The following is a 23,710-nucleotide window of genomic DNA, read 5'->3' as shown; positions in this document are numbered from 1 at the left end:
ATTCAATTGCCGCTGAACGTGGCCATATAGCTCTGGGATGCCCTTCTGGGAGAAAAATTTACTTCCGGGGACCTTCCATTGCGGTGTGCCAATGGCAACAAATTTTCTAAAGGGCTCCAAGTCCATCAGTTTATATAGCAGTAGTTGGCAGGCTAGCAGTTCCGACAAGCCAGCGGTCAGCCGTTGGGCAAGATGGTTTTCGGGCATCATCAACTTTTTACACTCGAACATTTGGGACACGGAAGCCTGTCTTCTGCCAGATGAACGCGACCATGGCAAGGTGGAAGGTGGAGTGGAGGACAAATGGGAGGAGAGAGGAGAAAAGCCAGGATGTGGAGCGCTTGGAGTATGGCTTTGTGGGTTCTGACGGCGTTGCTCCCACTGGGCTCGGTGATGGGAGACAAGGTGCCTTCTTAAGGTGGTCGTCCCTAGGTGAGTGTTGGACTTACCACAACTTATGCGTTGACAGCACAGGCTGCAGATGGCAACACTACTGGCAGCAGCTGACACGTTAAAAAAAGCCCACACTGAGGAGCCATGTGCCGGCGTTCAGGGAACACAAGATGTGACCATGCATAGTGGATGGCTCGCTCCAGATACATTTGCAGTCTGCTTTTTGCCTCCTGTGCACTGCGAGTTCTGCTCCTCCTTCTCCTGCCTATCTGCGGCTCCATCTCTCCCTCTGAACTCCCCTCCTCTTTCTATCTTGTGGGCAGCCATGTGACGTCCATCGACAAGTCATCATCCTCACCTTCACCACCACTGACATTAGAGATCTCTGAGTAGGCAGCAACAGCGGAGACCACCCTCCTTGGGCTGATCTGGGTACTGCTGTCAGACCGCTGGGTGGCGGCCGTTACTCTACCTCATCTGATGCCAAGAATGGCCGCGCATCGGTAGGGTCTGGGAATGGATGGGAAAATAATTCCTCTGACTCGAGTGGAGGGTGGTGTCTTTGGGGGTGCACACAGCAGAGAGTGAGGAGGGTGCAGATACAAAGGATGAGGAGGGTGCAGAAGCGGAAGGCTGAGTGAGCCACTCAACCAACTCTGGTGCGTCCTTTGACGTAATCGCACGTACCTTTTCCAACTTCCCACTTAGGCTCCGGCCTGGTGCACCAGCCCGACCCTTACCACTCCTGTGGAATGTCCTGCCTCTTCCTCTGCCTGTCATTTTCAAAATGACCCTGTGCCAAAGTCCCTAGAGAAGAGCAGTATTTGTGGAAGCAGGTATATCGCAAGCCAAAATCAGTATTTGGTGGAAGCAGATGTATCGCACCTCTCAATCAATATTTTGTGGAAGCAGGTATATAGAACCCCTTAATCAATATTTTGTAGCAGCAGGTATATCCCACCTCTCAATCAGTATTTTCTGGAAACAGGTATATAGAACATCTGAATGAATATTTTGTGGAAGCAGGAATATCACACCCCTCAATCAGTATTTTGTGCACAGCAGGTATATCAAACCCCTTAATCAGTATTTTGTGGAAACAAGTACATCGCACCCCTCAATCTGTATTTTGTGGAAGCAGGAATATCAAACCCTTTAATCAGTATTTTGTGGAAGCAGGTATATTGCACCCCTCAATCAGTATTTTGTAGAAGCAGGTATATCGCACCTCTCAATCCGTATGTTGTGGAAGGCGGTGTATCGCAGGCCTAAATCAATATTTGGTGGAAGCAGGTATATCGCACCCCTCAATCAGTATTTTGTGGAAGCAGGGATATAGAACCCCTTAATCAAAATTTGGTAGAAGCAGGTATATCCCACCCCTCAATCGGTATTTTGTGGAAGCAGGGATATCAAACCCCTTAATCAGTATTTTCTGGAAGCAGGTATATAGAACGCATAAATCAGTACTTTATAGAACCAGGTATATCCCACCCCTCAATCAGTATTTTGTGAAAGCAGGTATATCACACCCCTCAATCAGTATTTTGTGGAAGTCGGTGTATCACAGGCCTCAATCAATATTTGGTGGAAGCAGGTATATTGCACCCCTTAATGAGTATTTTGCGGAAGCATGTATGTAGAACCCCTTAATCTGTATTTTGTAGAAGCAGGTATATCGCCCCCCTCAATCATTATTTTGTGCAAACAGGTATATAGAACCCCTGAATCAATATTTGATGGAAGAGGATATTTCGCACTTTTTAATCAGTATTTTGTCGAAGCTGGTGTATCGCAGGCCTCAATCAATATTTGGTGGAAGCAGGTATATCGCACCCCTTAATCAGTATTTTGTGGAAGCATGCATATAGAACCCTTTAATCTGTATTTTGTAGAAGCAGGGATATCGCACCCCTCAATCAGTATTTTGTGGAAACAGGCATTAAGAACCCTTTTTTGGGGGCAACCTGTATATTATACCCGTTGCAAATAGTTGTTCCAATAACGCTTGTCTCTCTATATAACTGCGGTATCGCAGCAGAACTGCATACAACTGCTGCACAATACAAATGCACTATAATATACTTTCTATGTTAGAAAGTAAATTATAGGTATATCACACCCCTAAATCATTTTTTTGGGGGGGGCAACAGGTGTATCACACAGTTCCAATTAGTTATTCCAATAGCGTTTGTCCCTCTATATAGCTGCGGTATCACAGCAGAACCGCACACAACTGCTGCTAGAAAGTATATTATAAGTATATCACACCCCTCCATATATCACACCTATCGATAGCACACCTATACCAGTCCTTAAAAGGACTTTTGTGGCTCTATTAGCTAGCGTTTGGTGTCCCTAACAGTCTGTCCCTGCTCCACAAAGCAACCTTTCCCTACACTGGCAAAACACAGAATGTAAAATGGCTGCCAGATCGGGTTCTGTTATAGGATGGGGGTGTGTCCATGTGCTGAAACGTCTCAATTGGCTGTCCTGTCCCACCTTATGTATGTGTCATGGGTCACAGTTCGGCGCAATGCAGAAGAATATGGCGCATGCGAACATCACCATATGTTCGCATGTTAGGCGAATCGCGAACGAGCAAAGTTCGCCTCAAAACCACCGCCGGGCGAACCGCTAGGCCATCTCTATTGCCAAGCATCAGATAAAAAAATTTAAAATTGTAAAAATATGAGCTTTACTCACTTCACAGGGGGGTAGTTTCCTGGATAAGCTCAAGACACCAGGAAACCTAAAAAAACTTGCCTGGATCGCTTGTAGATTGGTAGAAATTGAAGCCAGCCACATCCACAGGGGCTTCTGATCAAATTCTTTATTGGTAATTCCGGCTTAAATCGTTTCGGGGTGTAAACATACAGACCCCTTCATCAGGAGCATCATACATGAAGATAAAATGCACATACCTTGTTTATATAAAGATTTATGGTCAAAAAGCCTGCCCAGGCTTTTTGACCATAGCCCTTTATATAAACAAGGACGTGGCTGCCTTCAATTTCTACCAATCTACAAGCGATCCAGACAACCCCCTTGGGTTGTGGGGTTTCCTGGTGTCTTTAGCTTATCCAGGAAACTACCCCCCTGTAAAGTGAGTAAAGCTCATACTTTTACAATGTTCCAGTATCCCTTTACCTAAATACTGGGATGTTTCTTATCCCTACTGTGGCCTATTGTATACTTCACTATACACAAAAAGAGGGGATCACCAACCCTGGTGTACAGCTAGGGCCTATTTTCCAATATTCTACCCTTTCTAGAGGAGCACTGACACACTGCTTTTAATCCACTTTAGGGACTTGGCGCTTTTATTTGGGAGCCAAAAAATGGTTTTGCCCTTTGCCCACTCTCGAACCCATTTGACACAAGCATTCCTTTTTACTGCACTTGCTTTACACACTGATTGCTATCCGTGTGGTCTATCCCATTAGCAGTCTATCCCTTCATACTATCTATTGGCGACCTAATTTTTCACCTCCTTGATCCATCCATCTACTGGGTAAATCTTTAGCCAACCCACCAATAAACACTCCTAATCCACAAAAACATGTCCAATTATTGTCCGCATTACAGACAAGGATTAGAAAGTTCTATTATGGCCGGACATTCTGTTCCAGAAAATGCATAATGCACACGGCCGGTTTTACGGACCTCAAAACAGCCAGCGTTCGTGTGCATGATGCCTTAGGATGACATTTCAATACACTTATGGACACTTTTTTCTTTGATGCTGTATGCAGCTTTCTTTCAATAGTTACAGGCTATGTACACCTTTCGGTGGTATTTTTTTATGATTGCATTTTACTAATTTGGGCTAAAAATCTTTTTTTCAATTGGTCTTTATTAAAAAAATATTGAGCCATTCTTTCACAAAGGGTTAACTGTTTTTCTAGCTGTGTAAATGGTACTTTCACTTTGTGACTGTTATCTATTAACCCTTATCTGTAAATTACTAAAAGGTCTTAAACACTTATTTAAGTCACATTATTATCAGTAAGATAAGAATTGAGCTTTGATGAGTGTTTATAAGGTCAGAGAGAAGAGATGAGGAGTCTGTCAGCTCCCTGCCTGACAGGTCAGAGAAAAAATTCTGATTCTGCTAGTAGAGTATCTCAGCTCTGTACAGAGAAAATGACTCCATAGAGACCAATCAAAAAATGATTGCTTTTTAGCTCATAATGAGTACAATGCTCTAATAAAAAAAAAAATTGCCCCCAAAGGTGTACATAGCCTTTAACTTTACTTGGACCTACTACATTAATCTGAAAAGTGATGATTTCTGACCTGGGCTGGTACCCACTAATGTCCACCTTAACATTTAGAAGTACAGTATGGCAGGCCAGTGTGATTTGTCAGTGTTGCTGTATCTTTGCATCTTGCACTGTTGTTTTCATGGCTGGTACTCTGCACTTATATCCTAGTTCTCTCATCTAGTTCACATTCTCTTATATGTTCTTCGTGTGCTATCTGTTATTTTCTCTCTCTTTCTCCCATTCTGTCTTTTTACCAACTCTTTTCAGAAAGCGGCCATGTCAGTCTGAAGATAAAACAGTTTATGATGAGCAGCTGGAATAACTACAGTTGTGTCCACTCTTAAGGTTCTGCAAATTTCCTTAAAGAGAACCTGTCACCTCTACTATGCTACCCTCACTGAGTTTTTCTAAATGTTCATTGTGTTACCCTAAACATGCAAATTACACTTTTAATTTCGTTGGCAGACGAATAAAATAAGTATTATGCATTTTTGTACTTCCCGCCTTTTATGCAAATTTATATAAAAGAGTCATATCTTACTTGTGTGACCAGAGAAGAGTCATATTTTCAAGCTCTGACTCATCTCAGGTTAATTTGCATATGTATCAAATCGTTGTTTTTTTACACAATAAAAGCACACAGAGCTATGGGGACTGGGTATTGCGGATGTGCTAGTGGCCATCTAGCAACCCATGTCCTCAGCTCTATACCCAAAATCCAGGTGACAGGTTCCCTTTAATGACTCCAATTTATCCCTATGCACATTTAACACAGAACAGTTTCTTCATGTTTTTTAATTTGCTTGTTTTTTTTTCAAAATTGCCAATGTGTTTGCTAAATAAAATTCTAAATAACAACTACTGCGGGCAAGTGGAAGCAAATATAATGTAGATCATTTATCAAGACCCTTTTTGACATTAAAAAGTGACAAAACGCCATTTTGCAATGTTGTAAATGCCCTTGTGCCTAAATTTAGGTGCACAAGACTGGCTCTGGAGTAGATTTCAATCTAGAAGCGTGGACTGCCAGAGGCCGGCACCTCGTCATATATTAGGGGCATCCTCAAGCAGTGCAGGGCATAAAACACTGTCCTTTGATAAATGACCCCCAATATGTTTAATTACTTTATGGGCAAAATTCAGAGTAGGTGTCATAGTATCTTGAAATCGGTTCAGGAGAAAGCATTAAAGGGGGTTATCCTCCGAGAAGTATTACTATGCAATGAATAGTGCATTTCAAAGTATTATTGCATGTTATTCGTTATGTATATTACATTTTCCTCTCTGGTAACGGCCCCCCGCTGCTTATCTTTCTGGTCCTCCCTCTCTTGAATTCATAGATGGACCAACATGCTGAGTAGCTTCCCTGCTCCCCTTTTCTCAGTACCAGTGTAGGGATCAGGTGAAGTAGTCCAGACACCTTTTATTCATTCATCTCTAACTTCTAAATTCATCTAAATATAGCTATATCTCTGTCTAGACAGCAGAGATAGAAATGGCGGGGGCATTATATACCATAGTGCTAAATATTAGTGGAATCTCTAATGCTGTGTACGGGGGATTATTTTCTATGCAGCAGAAAAGGACCAGAGATGGGGGTTAACAAGAGCTGATTGCAAGACACTCTTAGGAGATGCAGGTGCTTTATGGTCATAGGTGATGAGCTGCTGTCCACCAACAGGAACTGAAGAGCCCAGAGCTGCAGAGAAGTGAGTACAAAAGCTGAACAGGGTAAAAATTAAACTGGGGGCTGCATTTTTCCCCCACTTATTTGGTTAAAAATTGTGTTTATTAGTCCATATTTTTGTTATATTTATGAGATAACTTCTTTAATTTAAATCAAAAAGATTCATTCTGTTGTTCCCAGAGGGTATAACGGCATACAGTTCAATGGGAGCAGTATAAAACCCTATGCAATGAGCTCCCTCTAGTGGTAGATGTGGACAGACAGAATTTTAGCACTCATCTGGATGGTTGTGTGAGGGCCATCAGGGGATATTGAACTCTGACCTCTATAGGAAATCTGGTGCTATTTAGATTAAAGTCGTTGGACACTTTATGATGTAATGTGTAAAATGCCATAAACTGGTGTGTACTGGCATAGCAAAGTATAAAGTCACTGACCATAAAGCTCATGAAAATAATGTTCACATGTGAGTTACCCTTCTGTGTAGGGAGGGATAGCATTCAGTTCATGCACATATGCAGGCAGCAGAATGTCCTGTACATGTGAATGTGCTGAATCCCTTTTGTGCCTATGCAGAAGAAGATGCAACCAGGAAAGTGATCAAGTTGGTAAATCACCTGAAAACCACGATCTTGCGTGCTATGGATTAGAGAGAGAATTTCCTAAAATTTGTTTTGGTCAAATCTACCCAAATCAAAAGTACTTTAAATGCCAGGAAGTCTCTCTCTCGCTCAAAATTCTCCAAAATCGAATCTCAAGAAAATCTCAAGATCTTAACTAATCAGAATTAGTTTTTTAATTTCAACCCTATAGAATCTAGTCACTCATCTCTACTATGGATTAGGCTCGGACTGGCCCACAGGGGTACAGGTGAGTCCCTCAGTGGGCCCCAATTGTCCCAGAAGTGACACATGGCACAGTAGAGTAACGGCAGTACATACAGGCAGCGTACAGCACCTCAACCAACCTATGTTCATATAACAAACTGGGTATATTATTTAACAAAGCAGCCGGTTTATTATTATAGATGCATCAGGTAACTTCTAGGTATAAATGCTTCATGAATGGACCCCCATAATCAATCATTTTGTAGTGTCTTGCTGCTGTCTGCCAATGTGTGAGCAGGTAATATTTACATGCAGTGCAGTGGGCCCCCAGAATGGCTTTTACTGGTGGATCCCAGTCCAACCCTGCTATGGATGCAGTGGTCACCACCATTCAGTGTCTTCACGATGTATACATGGGAAGCATTGGGTCTTGAACTGAAGTTCTTTAGTAAGGAATGAAGGAATGTAGAATTTGTTTATGCCAGTACAAACCTGTTTATGGATTATTAGAAATCTCACCAGAAAAGTGGTCAACTTTTTTACACTTTTTTGTCAAAATATTCTAGATGTACTGAATCATAATTGTGATCAATGGCAGTATTAATGATGTATGCTGGCACTTGTAGTTCCACCACAATAGACCACTCCCTCATAGTGATAACAGACAACCTGTAGCTTTGGATATGCCAAATATATATATTGATGTATACAGAGAAAAACAAATAATAATAAATAAAAATAAAAACAAGTCACATGCCCACCCCTGCCCACTGCCCACTCACATTAAAAATTAGGTTTCATTCACAGAATGAAACATAGTTTTTAATCTGATTGGGCAAGGTAGGGCATGTGACTTCTGGAACCAATGAAATCATTTTTTTTATTTTATTAACCCTGGGTGTTCTGGAGCTCTGTGACAAACATACAAAGCTTACAGTACGATTGACCTTTGTCTTGTCTCCTTATTATTACTTTCTCAGGACTTCTTGGAGACACTGTAAGCGGTCCCTAATACTGTAAATGATATATTGTATTGGTTGGCTTGCTAGAATTAACTAAGATAGAGAATATAGCACTATATTTTCTATCTTCGCTAATAAGAAGATATAATGTAGATTATTATTTGTTTTTCTCTATATACATAAACGGAGAGCTCAGTGACATAATCTGTACCCAGTATGAATGACTATTTATTTAAATACTGTAGTAAGGTAGAAGGTAAAAAAAAAATAAAAAAACAGGTGTTATCTCGGGATCGCGGACTCACTGAAAGTAAAGTGTCCATCTTTTATTGGAATGTTGTCACTATCACTATGGACGAAACAGATTAAATAAGAAAGTACTGTGCCTACCCTTTTGCATATATTTAAATATAGGATCGATGGTCGGCTCTGTATATAAAATATTAATCTATTTATTTTTTTAAATAATATACTGTGCATAAAATCACTAAAATCCCTGTATCCTTATTTTTAAAAAAACATAACAAAAAGATAACAAAAAAAATAGAAAAATACAATTGCACATTTTATTACTACCATATAATAATTCCCATACCTATTCTTGCTATTCTTAATGTTGGATTACACTCTGTATCCACTACATTATATATCTGTATACAACACTATACTGTACTGTAGTGAGCAGATAACCACTACATAAGATCCATGATTGCCAGCTACATATACACTCACCTAAAGAATTATTAGGAACACCATACTAATACGGTGTTGGACCCCCTTTTGCCTTCAGAACTGACTTCCACGTGGCATTGATTCAACAAGGTGCTGATAGCATTCTTTAGAAATGTTGCCCATATTGATAGGATAGCATCTTGCAGTTGATGGAGATTTGAGGGATGCACATCCAGGGCACAAAGCTCCCGTTCCACCACATCCCAAAGATGCTCTATTGGGTTGAGATCTGGTGACTGTGGGGGCCATTTTAGTACAGTGAACTCATTGTCATGTTCAAGAAACCAATTTGAAATGATTCGAGCTTTGTGACATGGTGCATTATCCTGCTGGAAGTAGCCATCAGAGGATGGATACATGTTCTCATTCTGTTTACGCCAAATTCGGACTCTACCATTTGAATATCTCAACAGAAATCGAGACTCATCAGACCAGGCAACATTTTTCCAGTCTTCAACAGTCCAATTTTGGTGAGCTCGTGCAAATTGTAGCCTCTTTTTCCTATTTGTAGTGAAGATAAGTGGTACCCGGTGGGGTCTTCTGCTGTTGTAGCCCATCCATTATATAGTGGCTGTGCTTGGTATTGCAGCTCAGCAGCATTCACTTGAATAGGATTGAGCTGTGTCTAAGTCACATGACCAAATGATGTGATGTCACTGGCCTAGGACGAGCTTGAGGCACGTGCCGGAGCATAGCAGTCTCTTCAAACAGCTGATTGGCTGGGGTGGTGGGAGTCGGACCCCCACGGATCAAATACTGATTACCTATCCTGAGGATAGATCATGAGTATCATACACTCGGACAACCTCTTTGAAGACTTTGGGGGTCATTTATTAAGACCAGAGTTTTAGACACTGGTCTCAATAACCCTTATATGTGGCGGTGGATCCGCTGAAGTTATGAAGAGCTGCCGGCCTGTACATAGGTTTAGCGCATCCAGCACCAGTCTAAATGTAAGACCGCTTCCTTGCTGTCTAATATTTAGACCATTTTCTACACCTAAAACAGCCATAGAAAATATAGAATGAGATGGGCCTGCCAGCCCCTCCCCTTCCCTGGTGACGCCACACCCACTTTTTTTAGACCCGGCGTGAGTGGGGAACAGTCACATTCGTAGGCGTATTTTAGGATAATAACTGACCCCCTTTGGATATAGGGAACCCTTTGTTATAAAATATCATTTCACTCTGGGTTTATCTAACTTAAAAGGCAACTGAATAAGTGAAAAGTGGAAAACCTTAAGAATGAATTAGGAACCTATTTGGACCAAGTTAAAGTACGCTACGACTATATCTGTATATTTTTCTGAAAACCATATAATCCAGGCTCAGAAACCTGGGGCACTCCAGCTGCTAATAAACAAAAACTCCCAGCATGCACTGCCTACGCTTGTTATAAGCCAATATACAGACAGTTTTGCCTGCTGTTCTGCCGCTCACATGCATGCACCGCACTCTTTGATTTAATTTGTATTTACAATGAAATGTGATTTGGAGCAGCAGGCGGCTCTCTTAAAAGATCAATATTGTATTATTGATGTGGCTATGTTTTACTCCTAAGATATTAAAGGGAGTCTGTCACCTCATTTTCACTTATTAAGCTTCTGGCAGTGTCCTGCTGTACTCCAAAACAGCATTCTAAGCATACCTTTATTAGGTTTTATGTCAGTTTTTTGCATCAAAAAATAATCTTTATTTGATATGCAAATTAGACCCCAAGTACCTGGGGGGCATTCTCCATCCTGCATGTGCCCAAGAGTACATAGCTCCTCCCCTCTCCTCCCTAACACTATTCCCCTCTCCCTGCAAAGTTATTCATCCCCTCCATGGTAGGACTGGCTTTTTACCTAGCAAGCATATCTGCCCTTTAAAAAGGATCTACAAACATCAAACATACTGAGCTGGGCATACAAATTTGATGTCTATTGGCCAAACCAACCAATTTCCAACTGTAGTTGTCAATGGCTTCTCTTCTGTTCTCATTCACTACATGCATGCTTAGCGTAGCTCGGGAGGCATATGTATGGGAGGATCGAGAGAGGTAAGAGGAGGCCAAATGAGCGTTTGGCTGACAACTACTGTATCTTATGCGCATTGCCAGCTTAACAATGTCTAATATATGAATAGCAAGAGGCAAGGCAAATCCAACTAATTAGGAAGATATCATACTTCTAACCAATATTTAACCATTTAATTACGATGATTAAATAAAAAAATAAAAAAACATGAATCACATTTCGTCAACAGTTTTATCTGGGGATGCTGATGAAGCCACTGCAAGCAAAGCTGTTCGCAAAACGCATATTGGTTGTGGTATTGGTATGTGTACTTTTTGTAATTTTATTGTATTACAAATATCGGGCTGAGATTGGTCATTTACTGTAGTAATGGAACTTTTGTACCCTCAGGCTCACCCACCAGTGTTTTTATCCTTGTATCATTTTTCATGTGTGTGTTAGTATATATATAAGATATTAGATATCTAAGCTCTTCTTATACTTTTCATACTTTCATACTTTCATATTCCATAACTTTATGGTTCGGATAGTTTAGTAATGCTTTTGAATTGCATGACGAAGTTGCTCTTTCTTTAACCTTAAGCAGTGATCCTGTGTCAATTCCTATATATTTATGTAAGAGTGCAATAACATTACTTCTGAGGTACCATCATTCTTAAAACCAATTCTCAATGGTTTTATGTAGAAATAAGCCATGGAGTCCAAACGAGTTGTACGAGCTTGATATTGATGTATGATCTTCAGGCTAGCCTATCAACATCAGATAAGCTGTTTGAAGCGGCGGCTGCAAGTGACCTGGCCGCCTCCTAGGCCAGTGACATCACGCAAATCGTTCACGTGCGCAAGGCGCTCCATACTAAATAAATAGGATAGGTCATCAGTAACAGAATCTTGGAAAAACCCATTTAAATTTACAATTCATTTCAAATTGAATCGCTTCATCCTCTTACTGCAATGTGTTAGACTGATAGAGCACATTATCTAGTGAGGATATTGCTAGTCATATTTTGTAGCACTCACCCCATCCCAAGGATACGATGACTGCGGAGAAAATGGTGTTCATACTACATTATTTGAACCACTTACTGTGTTTTTGGCATTGAATGGTAAATACCCTTAGGGAGCCAGCACAGCGTAAGCTGCATCCTGTATAGTTTTTTATTTTTATTTAGAATGGAGTGCCAAACTCAACATTCTCTCTGACAAACTACAAGGAGGCAAAATCTACAGCACAGATATCTTCCAATATGAGAAAAGTAAAAGAAAAGTCATCACAGAAACCTTTACACATTATCAAATATCTTCAGTTCGGAGAAAGCCATGAAATAGTTACATTAGTTGTTAAAGTGTAGCTGCCATTTCAGGTAAATGTCATGTCAGTGCACAGTACCTTTGGCTATTCAATGACTTGTATCTGCCAGTTTTTCCTTCTGCAATCTGTCTGTAAGGGCTCATTCACAGGATTGTATAAATTTTTGTGGACCGCTAAATTTGGATCCGCAAAACACACATACCGGCCGTGTGCCTTCCGCATTTTGCAAAATGGAGCATCCTTCTGCATTATAGAAATGCCTATTCCTGTTTGCAAATGCGGACAAGAATAATACATGCTCTATCTTTTTTTCTGGGCCACGGAACGGACGTACGGATGTGGACAGCACACGGCACACCATCAGAAGCAACAGCAGTAACAGTAATGGGGGACATTCAAGTTACTTACAGTATAGTATTACTGAGCAGTTTAGATTTTAGTCCAGCAGTTAATCAAGACAGTAAATCACTTACAAATTAACAGCAGTTTCTCTGTCAGTCTCTCAGTTTCTGCCTGTCTACAGCAGTCCCTCCCTTCTCCTTCTCCCCTCCTCTCTCTATAGACTTCTATGTAATCTGATCCTTTATTGAGCAGGCAGCCAATCTTAAGTAAAGACAGATCTGAACAGTGAATTGAGAGTTAGTGAAGAGGAGTGGGGAGCAGGAGAGGAGCATAATAAGAGTAGAAGAAAGCATCCTTCTCTGATGAGATATATTACAAAATTTCTTATAAGCACTTGTACTACTCATTTATGAAACAACAGTTACTCTTTTAAGTTTTATTTTGCTCTCTAGATTTAAAGGTTTTTTGCAAAGGTTTTAAACCTACATGTTTGATCTGTCCCACGAAAGTTATCATCTTTTCCATCATGTTAGCCACAAGCAACACATCCATCTTATCATTGAAGTCTGAGGCTCCCTTGGTGTAGGTCATTAGTTGTTGAGCATATTCAAGGACGTTGGTGTCATTTACTGGCACCTAGAAGCAGATAATTACAAAGTATGGCATTAATGTTTCAGTAAAGGAAATCTATAAAATCTGCTTCCAAGCACAAACTGTTTGACCTTAAGAAGAAATATAGTCTGCACAACATAAGTATTCTATAAGGCGTTGTACTTTCTAATCATTTAAAGATTTTCATAATGAAACCGCACATACAGCAATAGTATCAGGGGGCTCTAGGGAACAGAGCAATAACATTGGTAGGTTAGTGCTCAACAAACCAAAGGGGAACCTGCAATTCTATGGGCCAGATTAACCATTGACTCTGCTCCTCGATCTTTGAAATCTTGGTGCATTTTTATGTAAAATGTCCCTTGTGTTTTAGACAGATTTTTTGCCAAGCTCGACAAGTGCTGAGTTCCTTTAGGTGTATTCACTACAAAGTAGCATAAAATCAAATCTCCCAATGTATAAGGTGACATATTCAATGCTCAAATACAAGCTGGTATCTTTCTGACATTCTGTTGGCCATAGATTTTTTGGGATGGTTTCAAAGCGGTACTGTGCATGTGAATAGTGTCAGTGTTCCTCAACTCCAATCCTCAGGGCCCACCTGATGGTCATGTTTTCAGGATTTCCTTAGCATTGAGCAGGTGATATAATTAGGGTCAATGCATCAGGACGTACCACAGGTATTAATTCTGTGGGATATTTTCAAATCATTACCCACGGGTCGGCCCTGTGGGCTATTGTTGGAGAACACTAGTCTAAATAACATATAATCTACAAATCTAATCTGTAGCAATAATAATAACTCATCATAAAGCATTCATTAGGGAGATAATTATTGTCAGATGCTCCACAATTGGAACGGACTATTTACCAGACTAAAGGCATGAAGATATCTCGTCACTTCATGTGAAAAGGTACAGGCTGTATAGTCTTCTTCTGTCCAGAGTCCAGTTCTGTCACACTTACGCCAGGCTTTTGGCTCTCCTACTGCATCAGGATATGGCAATGAACCGAGAGGTAACTGTCTGCAGGGATGAAATGCAGTCATTCCAGCTATTGTTCTAGGCCATCTATGAAAGACAAATAAAATCAACAGAATACGATCACAAAAAAGTTTGCAATATAGCAAAAACTAAAAACCTAATTTACTAATAGCCTAGAGGCAGGCCCTGCACTGTGGCAGAGTAGGAGGACTCCATACCAAAGCTCAAAACAGAAAGGTCTGGTGTTCATTCTACTCTCCATGCGTTTTCCATCTTTCTTGGGCCCCTTCTTCTTTCCCATGGCTGGTAACAATGTAGTTCCTCTGAAGCAAGGAGTCTTTTTACAAGTTCTCACCACTCAGTAGTAAATAGGATAGGACCAACTAGGGATGCCACCCTCTCTCCAAGGGCCCCATAGCAGTTGCATCATCTACCTCTATAGTATGTACAGTACAAGGGTTTCTTTATCATCATGGTTGAAATTAAGTTGTCCATATATACTGTATAAGAGCAAAGTTGGGCAAACCCAACAATTTGGATGGGTCCATTTGACAATCGTATGTGTGAGAGGGTGTGCGATCTCTTTCCCCGACAGATGATGTTAGTAAAAGGAAAGATTGAACTGCGGTGCCGAGAGGACCACTGTAAGGGTTAATTATGTTACCATGATCTCACCTCCATCCCATCAACATGCCCAATCCTTTGTTTTCACAGGAGGTAAGCCACCAACATTGTTATGCCAACAGCTATTGAAGGTATGAAAGCACCTTTGATATGTGTTCATCGTAGGGACACTTATGTTATACACTCAGTTTGACATTTCCTACCCACACAACAAGTGCACATCTAAAGTGTTTTTCATTTTGATGTGGTCTGCAATTTTCTATTTGGAATAGACACATCCAGATGGTTTATAGAGGTCCTGGTAGTTTCCTTGAGAATCTATTACTGTTACCTGGTAAATGGCAGTATAAAATGATAAATGTTTCAAGAACGTTAAGGACAAGGAGAGATAATTTCTTTCAAGATTTGATGTGGTCAAATAAGTGCTAGAGATGAGCACGTCAGCATTTCATGAGCACGTCAGCATTTCATGAGCACGTCAGCATTTCAGGTTTGAAAAAAATTCTGCCCAAACTGAAACTGCTCTGATTGCCTAGAAAGTTTCTCTCTCTCTGCCTTTACCTTCCTCCCACTCTATCCCCTTGATTCTCCCAAATGATAGTAACAGTTTGTAAGGCTCAAAAAAGACATCCATCCATCCAGATCAGCCTATTCTTCTGCAAAGTTGATCCAGAGGAAGGCAAAAAATAAAGCTTTCATGAGGTAGAAGCCAATTTCCCTATTTTAGGGGTTAAAACTCTTCTAGACTCCAATTTGGCAATCAGAATAACTCCCTGGATCAATGACCCTTCTTTGAATTGTTGTAACTGTAACCTGTAATACTGCATTAATACAGGTTATAGTTACTTCGAATCAGAATAAAAAAAATAAAAAAAAAGTTTGGGTTGAATTACTGAATTTTACAATTTGGGGCCAATCAGAGGCGTGGCTATGGATTCAGCACAGGGGGGCCCAGTGGGCCACCCAGGGGTGCACCACCAATGAGGCCAGGTTAGGCGATCACCTCTGGCAGCACCAGGTAGGGGCAAGAGGGAGGCAACAGAAGGGCCATGGGCAATGAGCGCTTTCATTGTGGAAACACTCATCTCTACATATTCAACTGCATCGCTGTACTCAGGACAGCAATACAGTTGAATGCTGCAATGGCGCACGGGACCAATGTCTCCCTGGCCCACCGTTTCCTCTAATAGGCTTTAGTCCTAGTTCCTGTAGCCTATTTTTATTTGGCAGCATGGTGTTCAGCCACAATGGGGTGGGGGTCATTATTTTGTAATTGGAGAAAGTACTATTGGGACATTGTAAAAAGGAGCATTTTTGTACTGGCACACATTATAAGGGGCCACTATGGGGACATTCGTTGTACTGGGGACACTAAAAAGGTGTAGTTTTTTGTACTGACACACATCATAAGGGAGCATTTTTGTACTGGCACACATTGCAAGGGAGGATTATATTACTGGCAAACATTATAATGATAATTTATTTTGTAATGGCACACATAGGGGGAATTATTACTACTGAGGACATTATCACTTATGGGGGCAAAATGAGGGATATTATTACTATTTCAGTGCTCCAGACTAAAAAAAATATCAGGGAGCCATTGTCTCCTAACCTGAAAAATTTAGGAGCCAAATAAAATTTTTAGTCGCCAAATTTAAAATGCATATAATTATGGTATAACTGAAAAAAATAAAGACGTTTGTCTCTCCTTTTGATCCGTTCTTCTAACCCCATCAATCTTGAGGCTCTTGAGGGGTTGTGCGCTAATTTCTATGAACTCTCAGGCTAGCCAGATTCGCGTTGCTGATCATGCTTCCTTGATCCCTAGGTGCTGAGCCTTGGCTCATTCGCTTCCAGGCCTCTGCTACTTGTCTTGGTTTTCTCCATGAAAACTTTATCTTGATGCCGCTGCAGCCAATCACTGGCCACAGTGGAGATCTGCTCCTCTTATATCACATGACCATTTAACATAATGCAAGGGAAGCAGTGGTCAGTTATTGGCTGTAACGGCGTCAAACAGAACGTTTTCATGAAGGGACTCAAGACAAGCAACGGAGGCTGGGGAGCAAACGAGACAGGACCCAGCACTGGGAACCAGTTAAGTATGATCACCAAAAAAGGTCCTGCCAGCCTCAGAAATTAGTGTATACAAAACCTTTAAGGAGTTAATTTTTTTAAGGGGGTTTCAAACCGATATTCTTCTATATGTGACACATATCCCCACTGCACTCCTTAAAAGGCCAATCACTTAAGAAAGGCACCACTGCAACCAGTGACCACATCAGCAGGCATCAGCGCTCTCCATACATCCGCCCTCTACACAGAGCGCTCTCCATACATCCCCCCTCTACACAGAGTGCTCTCCATACATCCCCCTCTACACAGACCGCTCTCCGTGCATCTCCCTCTCTACACAGACCGCTCTCCATACATCCCCCCCTACACAGACCGCTCTCCATACATCTCCCTCTACACAGACCGCTCTCTGTGCACCACCCCTCACAATCTGCTTCCTGGGATCTTTTAATCCCTTGTCCTATTCACCCTAATAGAGCTCTATCAGGGTGAATAGGACTTTACACTCTCCCTGCTGCTCTGTGCTTTGTGCACACAGCAGCAGGGAGCTTACCATGACAGCCAGGGCTTCAGTAACGTCCTGGCTGCCATGGTAACCGATTGGATTACACTGCTGGTGCTCCGATCAGAAGCTACCACTGCACCACCAATGAGGAGGAGGGGAGGGGACCCTGTGGCCACTGCCACCAATGAATATAATAATGCGGGGTGGGGGGAGGGGGCACTGTGCCACCAATGATTATAATAGTTATAATACTGGGGGGGTTGGGGGCACCTGAGGGGTTATTTGCCGGGAATCGCAGCGCCATGTCATAGAGGGCGGGTGCCGGGTATGTGATACCGCCGCCGGCGCCCGCTGACTACACTTAAATTAATGTGTTAATTATAGTCATTGGTGGCGCAGTGGCCACAGGCCCTCCCCTCCTCCTCCCTGCTATCAGTCCATTGGTGGCAGCGGCAGCAGCGCCACAGGGGGGAGGGACTGCCTTCTCCCCTGTGCTTCTGAGGAGAACATGGCACGAGCTGAGAACTGCGCTTGCCATGTTCTCAAACAGATACTAGGCTGCACAGCAGCGCAGCCTAGTATCGTTAAATAGTAAGACCCGGTATTGTATAGATCCGGGTCTAAAAGTATATCTGCAGCGCTGCGGTCCACTCGCAAATGGCAACAAGACAAAAAAAGTCTTGTTGCGATTTTTGTACGTTTTTTAGCTATGTATGTAATGTATTCCAAGTAGGTCTTTAACAGTAGGGCTGGAGGGAAGGGGTTAGATTAAGAAATTGGCGCCCTTTGTTTTCACCTCAGGCAGCAGAAAGACTAGGTGCGCCCCTGGGGCCACCCAATGCATGTTTTCATCTGCAGAGATGCATCCTAAGGCTGGAATTCTACACTCAGGTTTTGTTCAGGTTTTTATGTTGATGTTATTTAAAGCCAAGCGAGAAAGTACTGTACATACAGTAGGACTGGTGCAACTACTCTTTTATTCAGTGAGCTCCTGGTTTTGGTTTCAAAAACATATGCCTTTGTCCCATAGAAGCGGGGTGGACTGACTATTCCGGTTTGATGGGTGGAGTTTGTGGACTGGTTGGGGGGGTTATGGGGTTTGGGTTATCAGCGACGGCAGCCAAGGGGGGAAGGGAGGGGGGTGGTGGTTTGAGTTTTGGGGGGGAGGTGGGGAAAAAAAAAGGGGGCTTAGGTGGGATCAAATGTATTAGTCTAGAGCAGGGGTCTCAAACTCGCGGCCCGCGGGCCATTTGCGGCCCTCAGTACAATATTTAGTGGCCCGCACCAACGGCCGGCCTGTGCAAAAATGAATGAATGAAAAAATCATCTGACTTACTGTAGTACTGCTGCAGCGCCGCGCCGCCCGCCCAGCCTGCGAGTGCTGTCATGGCAACACACGGTCACATGGGCTCAGGGCAGGCCACGGGGGTGTGACAGGGTGAGTGAGCAGCGCCGCGGCGGCGGGAAGCAGCCAGAGCAGAGGGACTGTCAGAGGCGAGCAGTCTGACACAGCCACAGCGGTCAGAAAAAGATTGAATTGAAGAGTCGCAGGCAGCCGGCAGGAGAGTCAGGACAGGTCAGGTTGTGTTATGTTAGGGTAGCGAGTGTGATGTGAGTGACAACACAACATGGATGGCATGGAGAGGGAGAAATATGATAACATGGATGGGGGGGAGAAATGTGACAAGATGGAGTATGGAGGGAGCCAGAGGGGGAGAAATGTGACAACATGGAGGGAGCCAGAGGGGGAGAAATGTGACAACATGGAGGGAGCCAGAGGGGGAGAAATGTGACAGCATGGAGGGAGCCAGAGGGGGAGAAATGTGACAACATGGAGGGAGCCAGAGGGGGAGAAATGTGACAACATGGAGGGAGCTGGGGGGGGGGGGAATGTGACAACATGGAGGGAGCCGGGGGGAAGGGGGAATGTGACAACATGGAAGGGGGGGAGAAATGTGACAACATGGAGGGAGCCGGGGGGAAGGGGGAATGTGACAACATGGAAGGGGGGGAGAAATGTGACAACATGGAGGGAGCCAGGGGGGAGAAATGTGACAACATGGAGGGAACCAGAGGGGGAGAAATGTGACAACATGGAGGGAGCCGGGGGGGGGGGGGAATGTGACAACATGGAAGGGGGGGAGAAATGTGACAACATGGAGGGAGCCGGGGGGAAGGGGGAATGTGACAACATGGAAGGGGGGGAGAAATGTGACAACATGGAGGGAGCCAGGGGGGGAGAAATGTGACAACATGGAGGGAGCCAGGGGGGAGAAATGTGACAACATGGAGGGAACCAGAGGGGGAGAAATGTGACAACATGGAGGGAGCCAGGGGGGGGAGAAATGTGACATTTAGGGGGTGAAATCTGACATGGGGGCATGATTGCTGACATGGGGGGTTGATGGCTGACATGGGGGGTTGATGGCTGACATGGGGGGTTGATGGCTGACATGGGGGGTTGATGGCTGACATGGGGGGCTGATGGCTGACATGGGGGGGCTGATGGCTGACATGGGGGCTGATCTGAGGCATTGGGGGTCTGATCTGAGGTCTGATTAACATTGGGGGTCTGATTGCTGGTCTGACCTGAGGTGTAATGGAAAATATTTTTTTCTTATTGTTCTCCACATAATACGGTTCTCAAGCCAGCGATTGTCTGAGGCAGAGCGAAGATACCACATAGGAGAAGCCAGCTGCTGCAGACGGGACCAGGGCCAGGTGAGCTGCGGGGCGGAAGGGGGGGGGGGGGACATGTGTCGTGATGCTGTGTGTCTGCCGCTGAGTAGGGAACCTGTTGTTAAAAATTTGAATCCCACCCCTGGCTACAGGTGCTCCGTCTGACGGTCGCTTCTATCTGTACAGTAGCGGAGACGATAATGCAAGGGACGGTGGGCGGGAGCTGCTGATTGGCGGAAATGACGTTATGCCATCATAACAGTTATTATGCAAAGACGTTCTGTGTGCACAATTAGCTGCTAAGCGGAATCAATTAGAATTAGAACAGACACAATGGAGAGAAGTTTATTACAGAATTAGATTTTGTCATACCCCCATCATGACTTCATCAAAGCCTGCAGTGAAGAGAAAGATTGATGACGAGCACAGACAATTTCAGGAAAAGTGGGAGACGCATTATTTCTTTGTTGAGCACAGGGGCATCCCCACATGTCTTATTTGCACAGAGAAAGTTGCAGTGCACAAGGAATACAACTTGAAACGCCATTATTCAACTAAACATGCTGAGGAATGTGCAAAATATCAGGGGGATGAGAGAACCAAGCGGGTTGTCAGTCTTAAAGCATGTCTACTGAGGCAACAAGATTTCTTCAAGAAAGCAACCAAAGAGAATGTTGCATCAGTCGAAGCTAGTTACATGGTTAGTGAGATGATTGCTAAGGCAGGGAAACCATTCACAGAAGGAGAGTTTGTTAAAAAAAAAAGCATGTTACAGGCTGCAAGTATTGTCTGTCCGGAAAAGAAAGGTCAGTTTAGCAACATCAGCCTTTCTGCCAACACTGTGGCAGAGCGCATTTCTGACATGTCAAGTGACATTTATCATCAACTGTGTGAGAAAGCCAAATGTTTTGATGCATACTCAGTCACTCTTGACGAGAGCACAGACATAACAGACACTGCTCAGCTCACAATTTATGTCCGTGGTGTTGATTGCAATTTTGAAGTGACGGAGGAGCTGCTCACAATAATTCCAATGCATGGCCAGACCACCGCTAATGAGATATTTCGTCATCTGTGTGATGCCATTGAGAATGCAGGTTTGCCATGGAAGAGGTTTGTTGGAATAACAACCGACGGAGCGGCATCGATGACAGGGAGGAAAAATGGACTGGTGGCACTTGTTCAAAAAAATTTTTGAAGAGGAGGGTGTAGAGGAGGCCATTGCTCTTCACTGCATTATCCATTAGCAGGCCCTTTGCAGCAAATGCCTGCCGTGTGACAATGTGATGTCTTTTGTTGTGAAATGCGTCAACCAAATCAGATCCAGGGGCTTAAAGCACAGGAGGTTCCGTGCTTTTTTAGAGGAAATGGAGTCAGAATATGGAGATGTGCTCTATTTCACCGAGGTACGTTGGCTCAGCAGGGGAAATGTCCTGAAAAGATTTTTTGAGTTGAGAGAAGAAGTGAAAGCCTTCATGGAGAAGGATGGGAAGGCTGTTTCTGAGTTGAGTGATCACAAATGGCTCATGGACTTAGCTTTTCTTGTTGACATCACACATAAGCTGAATGTACTAAACAAGATGTTACAAGACCAGGGGCAGCTCGTCAGCGCTGCCTATGACAACGTGAGAGCATTCTCCACAAAACTTGTGTTATGGAAATCCCAGCTCTCTCAGACAAACCTTTGCCATTTCCCAGCATGCAAGGCACTTGTGGATGCAGGCATACCATTCAGTGGTGAAAAATATGTTGATGCTATTTTTAAGCTAGAGAAGGAATTTGATCACAGATTTGCAGACTTCAAAACGCACAGAGCCACTTTCCAAATTTTTGTGGACCCTTTTTCCTTTGATGTGCAAGATGCCCCTCCTGTGCTTCAAATGGAGCTCATTGACCTGCAATGCAACTCTGATCTCAAAGCCAAATTCAGGGAGATGAGTGGAAAAGCAGACATGCATGGGCAATTTTTGAGAGAATTGCCCCCCAGCTTCCCTAAGCTTTCCCGAATGTTCAAGCGGACCATGTGCCTTTTTGGGAGCACATATATGTGTGAAAAGTTATTCTCCACCTTGAACTTCAATAAGTCAAAGTACAGGTCTAGAATTAATGATGATCATCTTCAAGCCATACTGAGGGTCTCAACTGCTTCCTCTCTAATGCCAAATGTGGTTCAGATTTGTGAGAAGAAGCGCTGTCAAGTCTCTGGCAGCAAGGAGTAGGCAAAAGATGCCATGTTCAGAAGAACTGTTCATGATCTTCACTCAATGTTCTATTCATGTTCAGGACACTTCATGTTCAGAAGAAATAATAATGACATTTGAGGACTTTTTTTTTGTGAAATCCCTTATGAGGCCCAGCCTCACCCAGACTCTGCCTCCTGCAGCCCCCAGGTAAATTGAGTTTGAGACCCCTGTTGTAGACCCTCTTATTCACCTCGGCTTGCTCACTCCTAGAGGCGGATGTCTCCGCCATTTTTAAAAAAATTGGGAACACAGTATTTCGGAACAGTGGGTCCTTCAAGTTATAAGAGAGGGGTACAGAATAAGCTTTTTAGCTCCTCCTCCTTCAAGGTTCGTGAGCACCTCACTCCTCTCTCCTGAAAAATAGGCGTGCTTAGAACAATCCATCCTTCTTTACCTACAAATGAAGCGCTAGAGGAAGTGCCATCTGCAGAGAAAGCATCCGGAGTTTATTCCCCCGTGTTTCTTGTACCCAAGCCGGACAGGAGCTGGCGAATGATAATAGATCTCCGTTAACTGAACCGTTTTATAACCCAAAAGCGGTTCAGAATGGAGACCATTTTCTCGGTCATACAGGTTCTGCAACCAGGGAATCTCATGATCACCATAGACCTCAAGGATGCATATCTTGATGTACCCGTTCATCCGGATCACAGAAGATACCTACGGATTGCTGTCTCTCTCAGGGGCACTGTCAGACATTTTCAGTTTGCTGTCCTGCCTTTTGGAATCTCTTCTGCCCCCCCACACCTTCACAAAGGTTGTGGTCGCTATAGTGGCAGCCTTGAGGCTAGGGGGTTTAGAAATTATTCCTTATCTAAACGACTGGCTACTAAAAGCCTAGTCTCTAGATATGTTGCAGAACCATCTTCATCGGGCTCTTACTTTTCTCCAGCATTTAGGCTGGATAATATATTGGAAGAAATTCGAGATCGTACCAGCAACATCAAGAAGATTCTTGGGGTTCATAATAGACTCCTCTCGGATGACTCTCTCCCTCACTCCGCCAGAAAGTAATCAGAGCCACAGTGTTTCGGATGGTCCCCCGTGTGGTTTCCATCAGAACCTTGATGAAGATGTTGGGCCACATGTCAGCAACTGCAGATGCAGTCCCTTGGGCCCTAGCACACTTCCGCCCTCCTCAGTCAGAAGTGTTGGGCTTGTGGAAACGCAACCCTACTGGGTTAGACAACAAATGCTCCCTGTCTCTTCGGGTATGCTGCTCCCTCAGGTGGTGGAAGCAGCTGAAAGATGGGAGGTCCTTGATTCCACCCCAGTGGATCATGTTGACCACAGATGCATCTCTTCTAGGTTGGGGAACCAATCTGGAAGAAGTTCCAGTACAAGGTACTTGGACTCCCCAAGAGAGCCAAATGTCATCAAACTTAAGAGAATTAAGAACGGTCCGGTTGGCGCTCCTACACTTCGCGCCTCAAGTACAGGTGCAA

At 43.4% G+C, this 23,710-nt stretch overlaps 1 protein-coding gene across 1 annotated transcript in view; it reads right to left on the bottom strand.

The window, feature by feature from the left end:
• ADGRA1 (adhesion G protein-coupled receptor A1) overlaps positions 1 to 23,710 on the bottom strand; it is a 926,644-nt gene that overhangs the window by 614,810 nt on the left and 288,124 nt on the right. The window contains exons 9-10 of the mRNA XM_040434818.1: positions 14,024 to 14,222; positions 13,027 to 13,176 (exon numbers count right to left, since the gene is read on the bottom strand). Of these exons, the coding sequence (XP_040290752.1) occupies positions 13,027 to 13,176; positions 14,024 to 14,222 (349 nt within the window). The remainder of the gene's footprint in view (positions 1 to 13,026; positions 13,177 to 14,023; positions 14,223 to 23,710) is intronic.

The sequence above is a fragment of the Bufo bufo genome, chromosome 6, assembly GCF_905171765.1.
Source record: "Bufo bufo chromosome 6, aBufBuf1.1, whole genome shotgun sequence".
Taxonomy (NCBI): domain Eukaryota; kingdom Metazoa; phylum Chordata; class Amphibia; order Anura; family Bufonidae; genus Bufo; species Bufo bufo.
The sequence above is the reverse complement of the archived record's forward strand: the minus strand, read 5'-3'. Positions and strand labels throughout refer to the sequence as shown.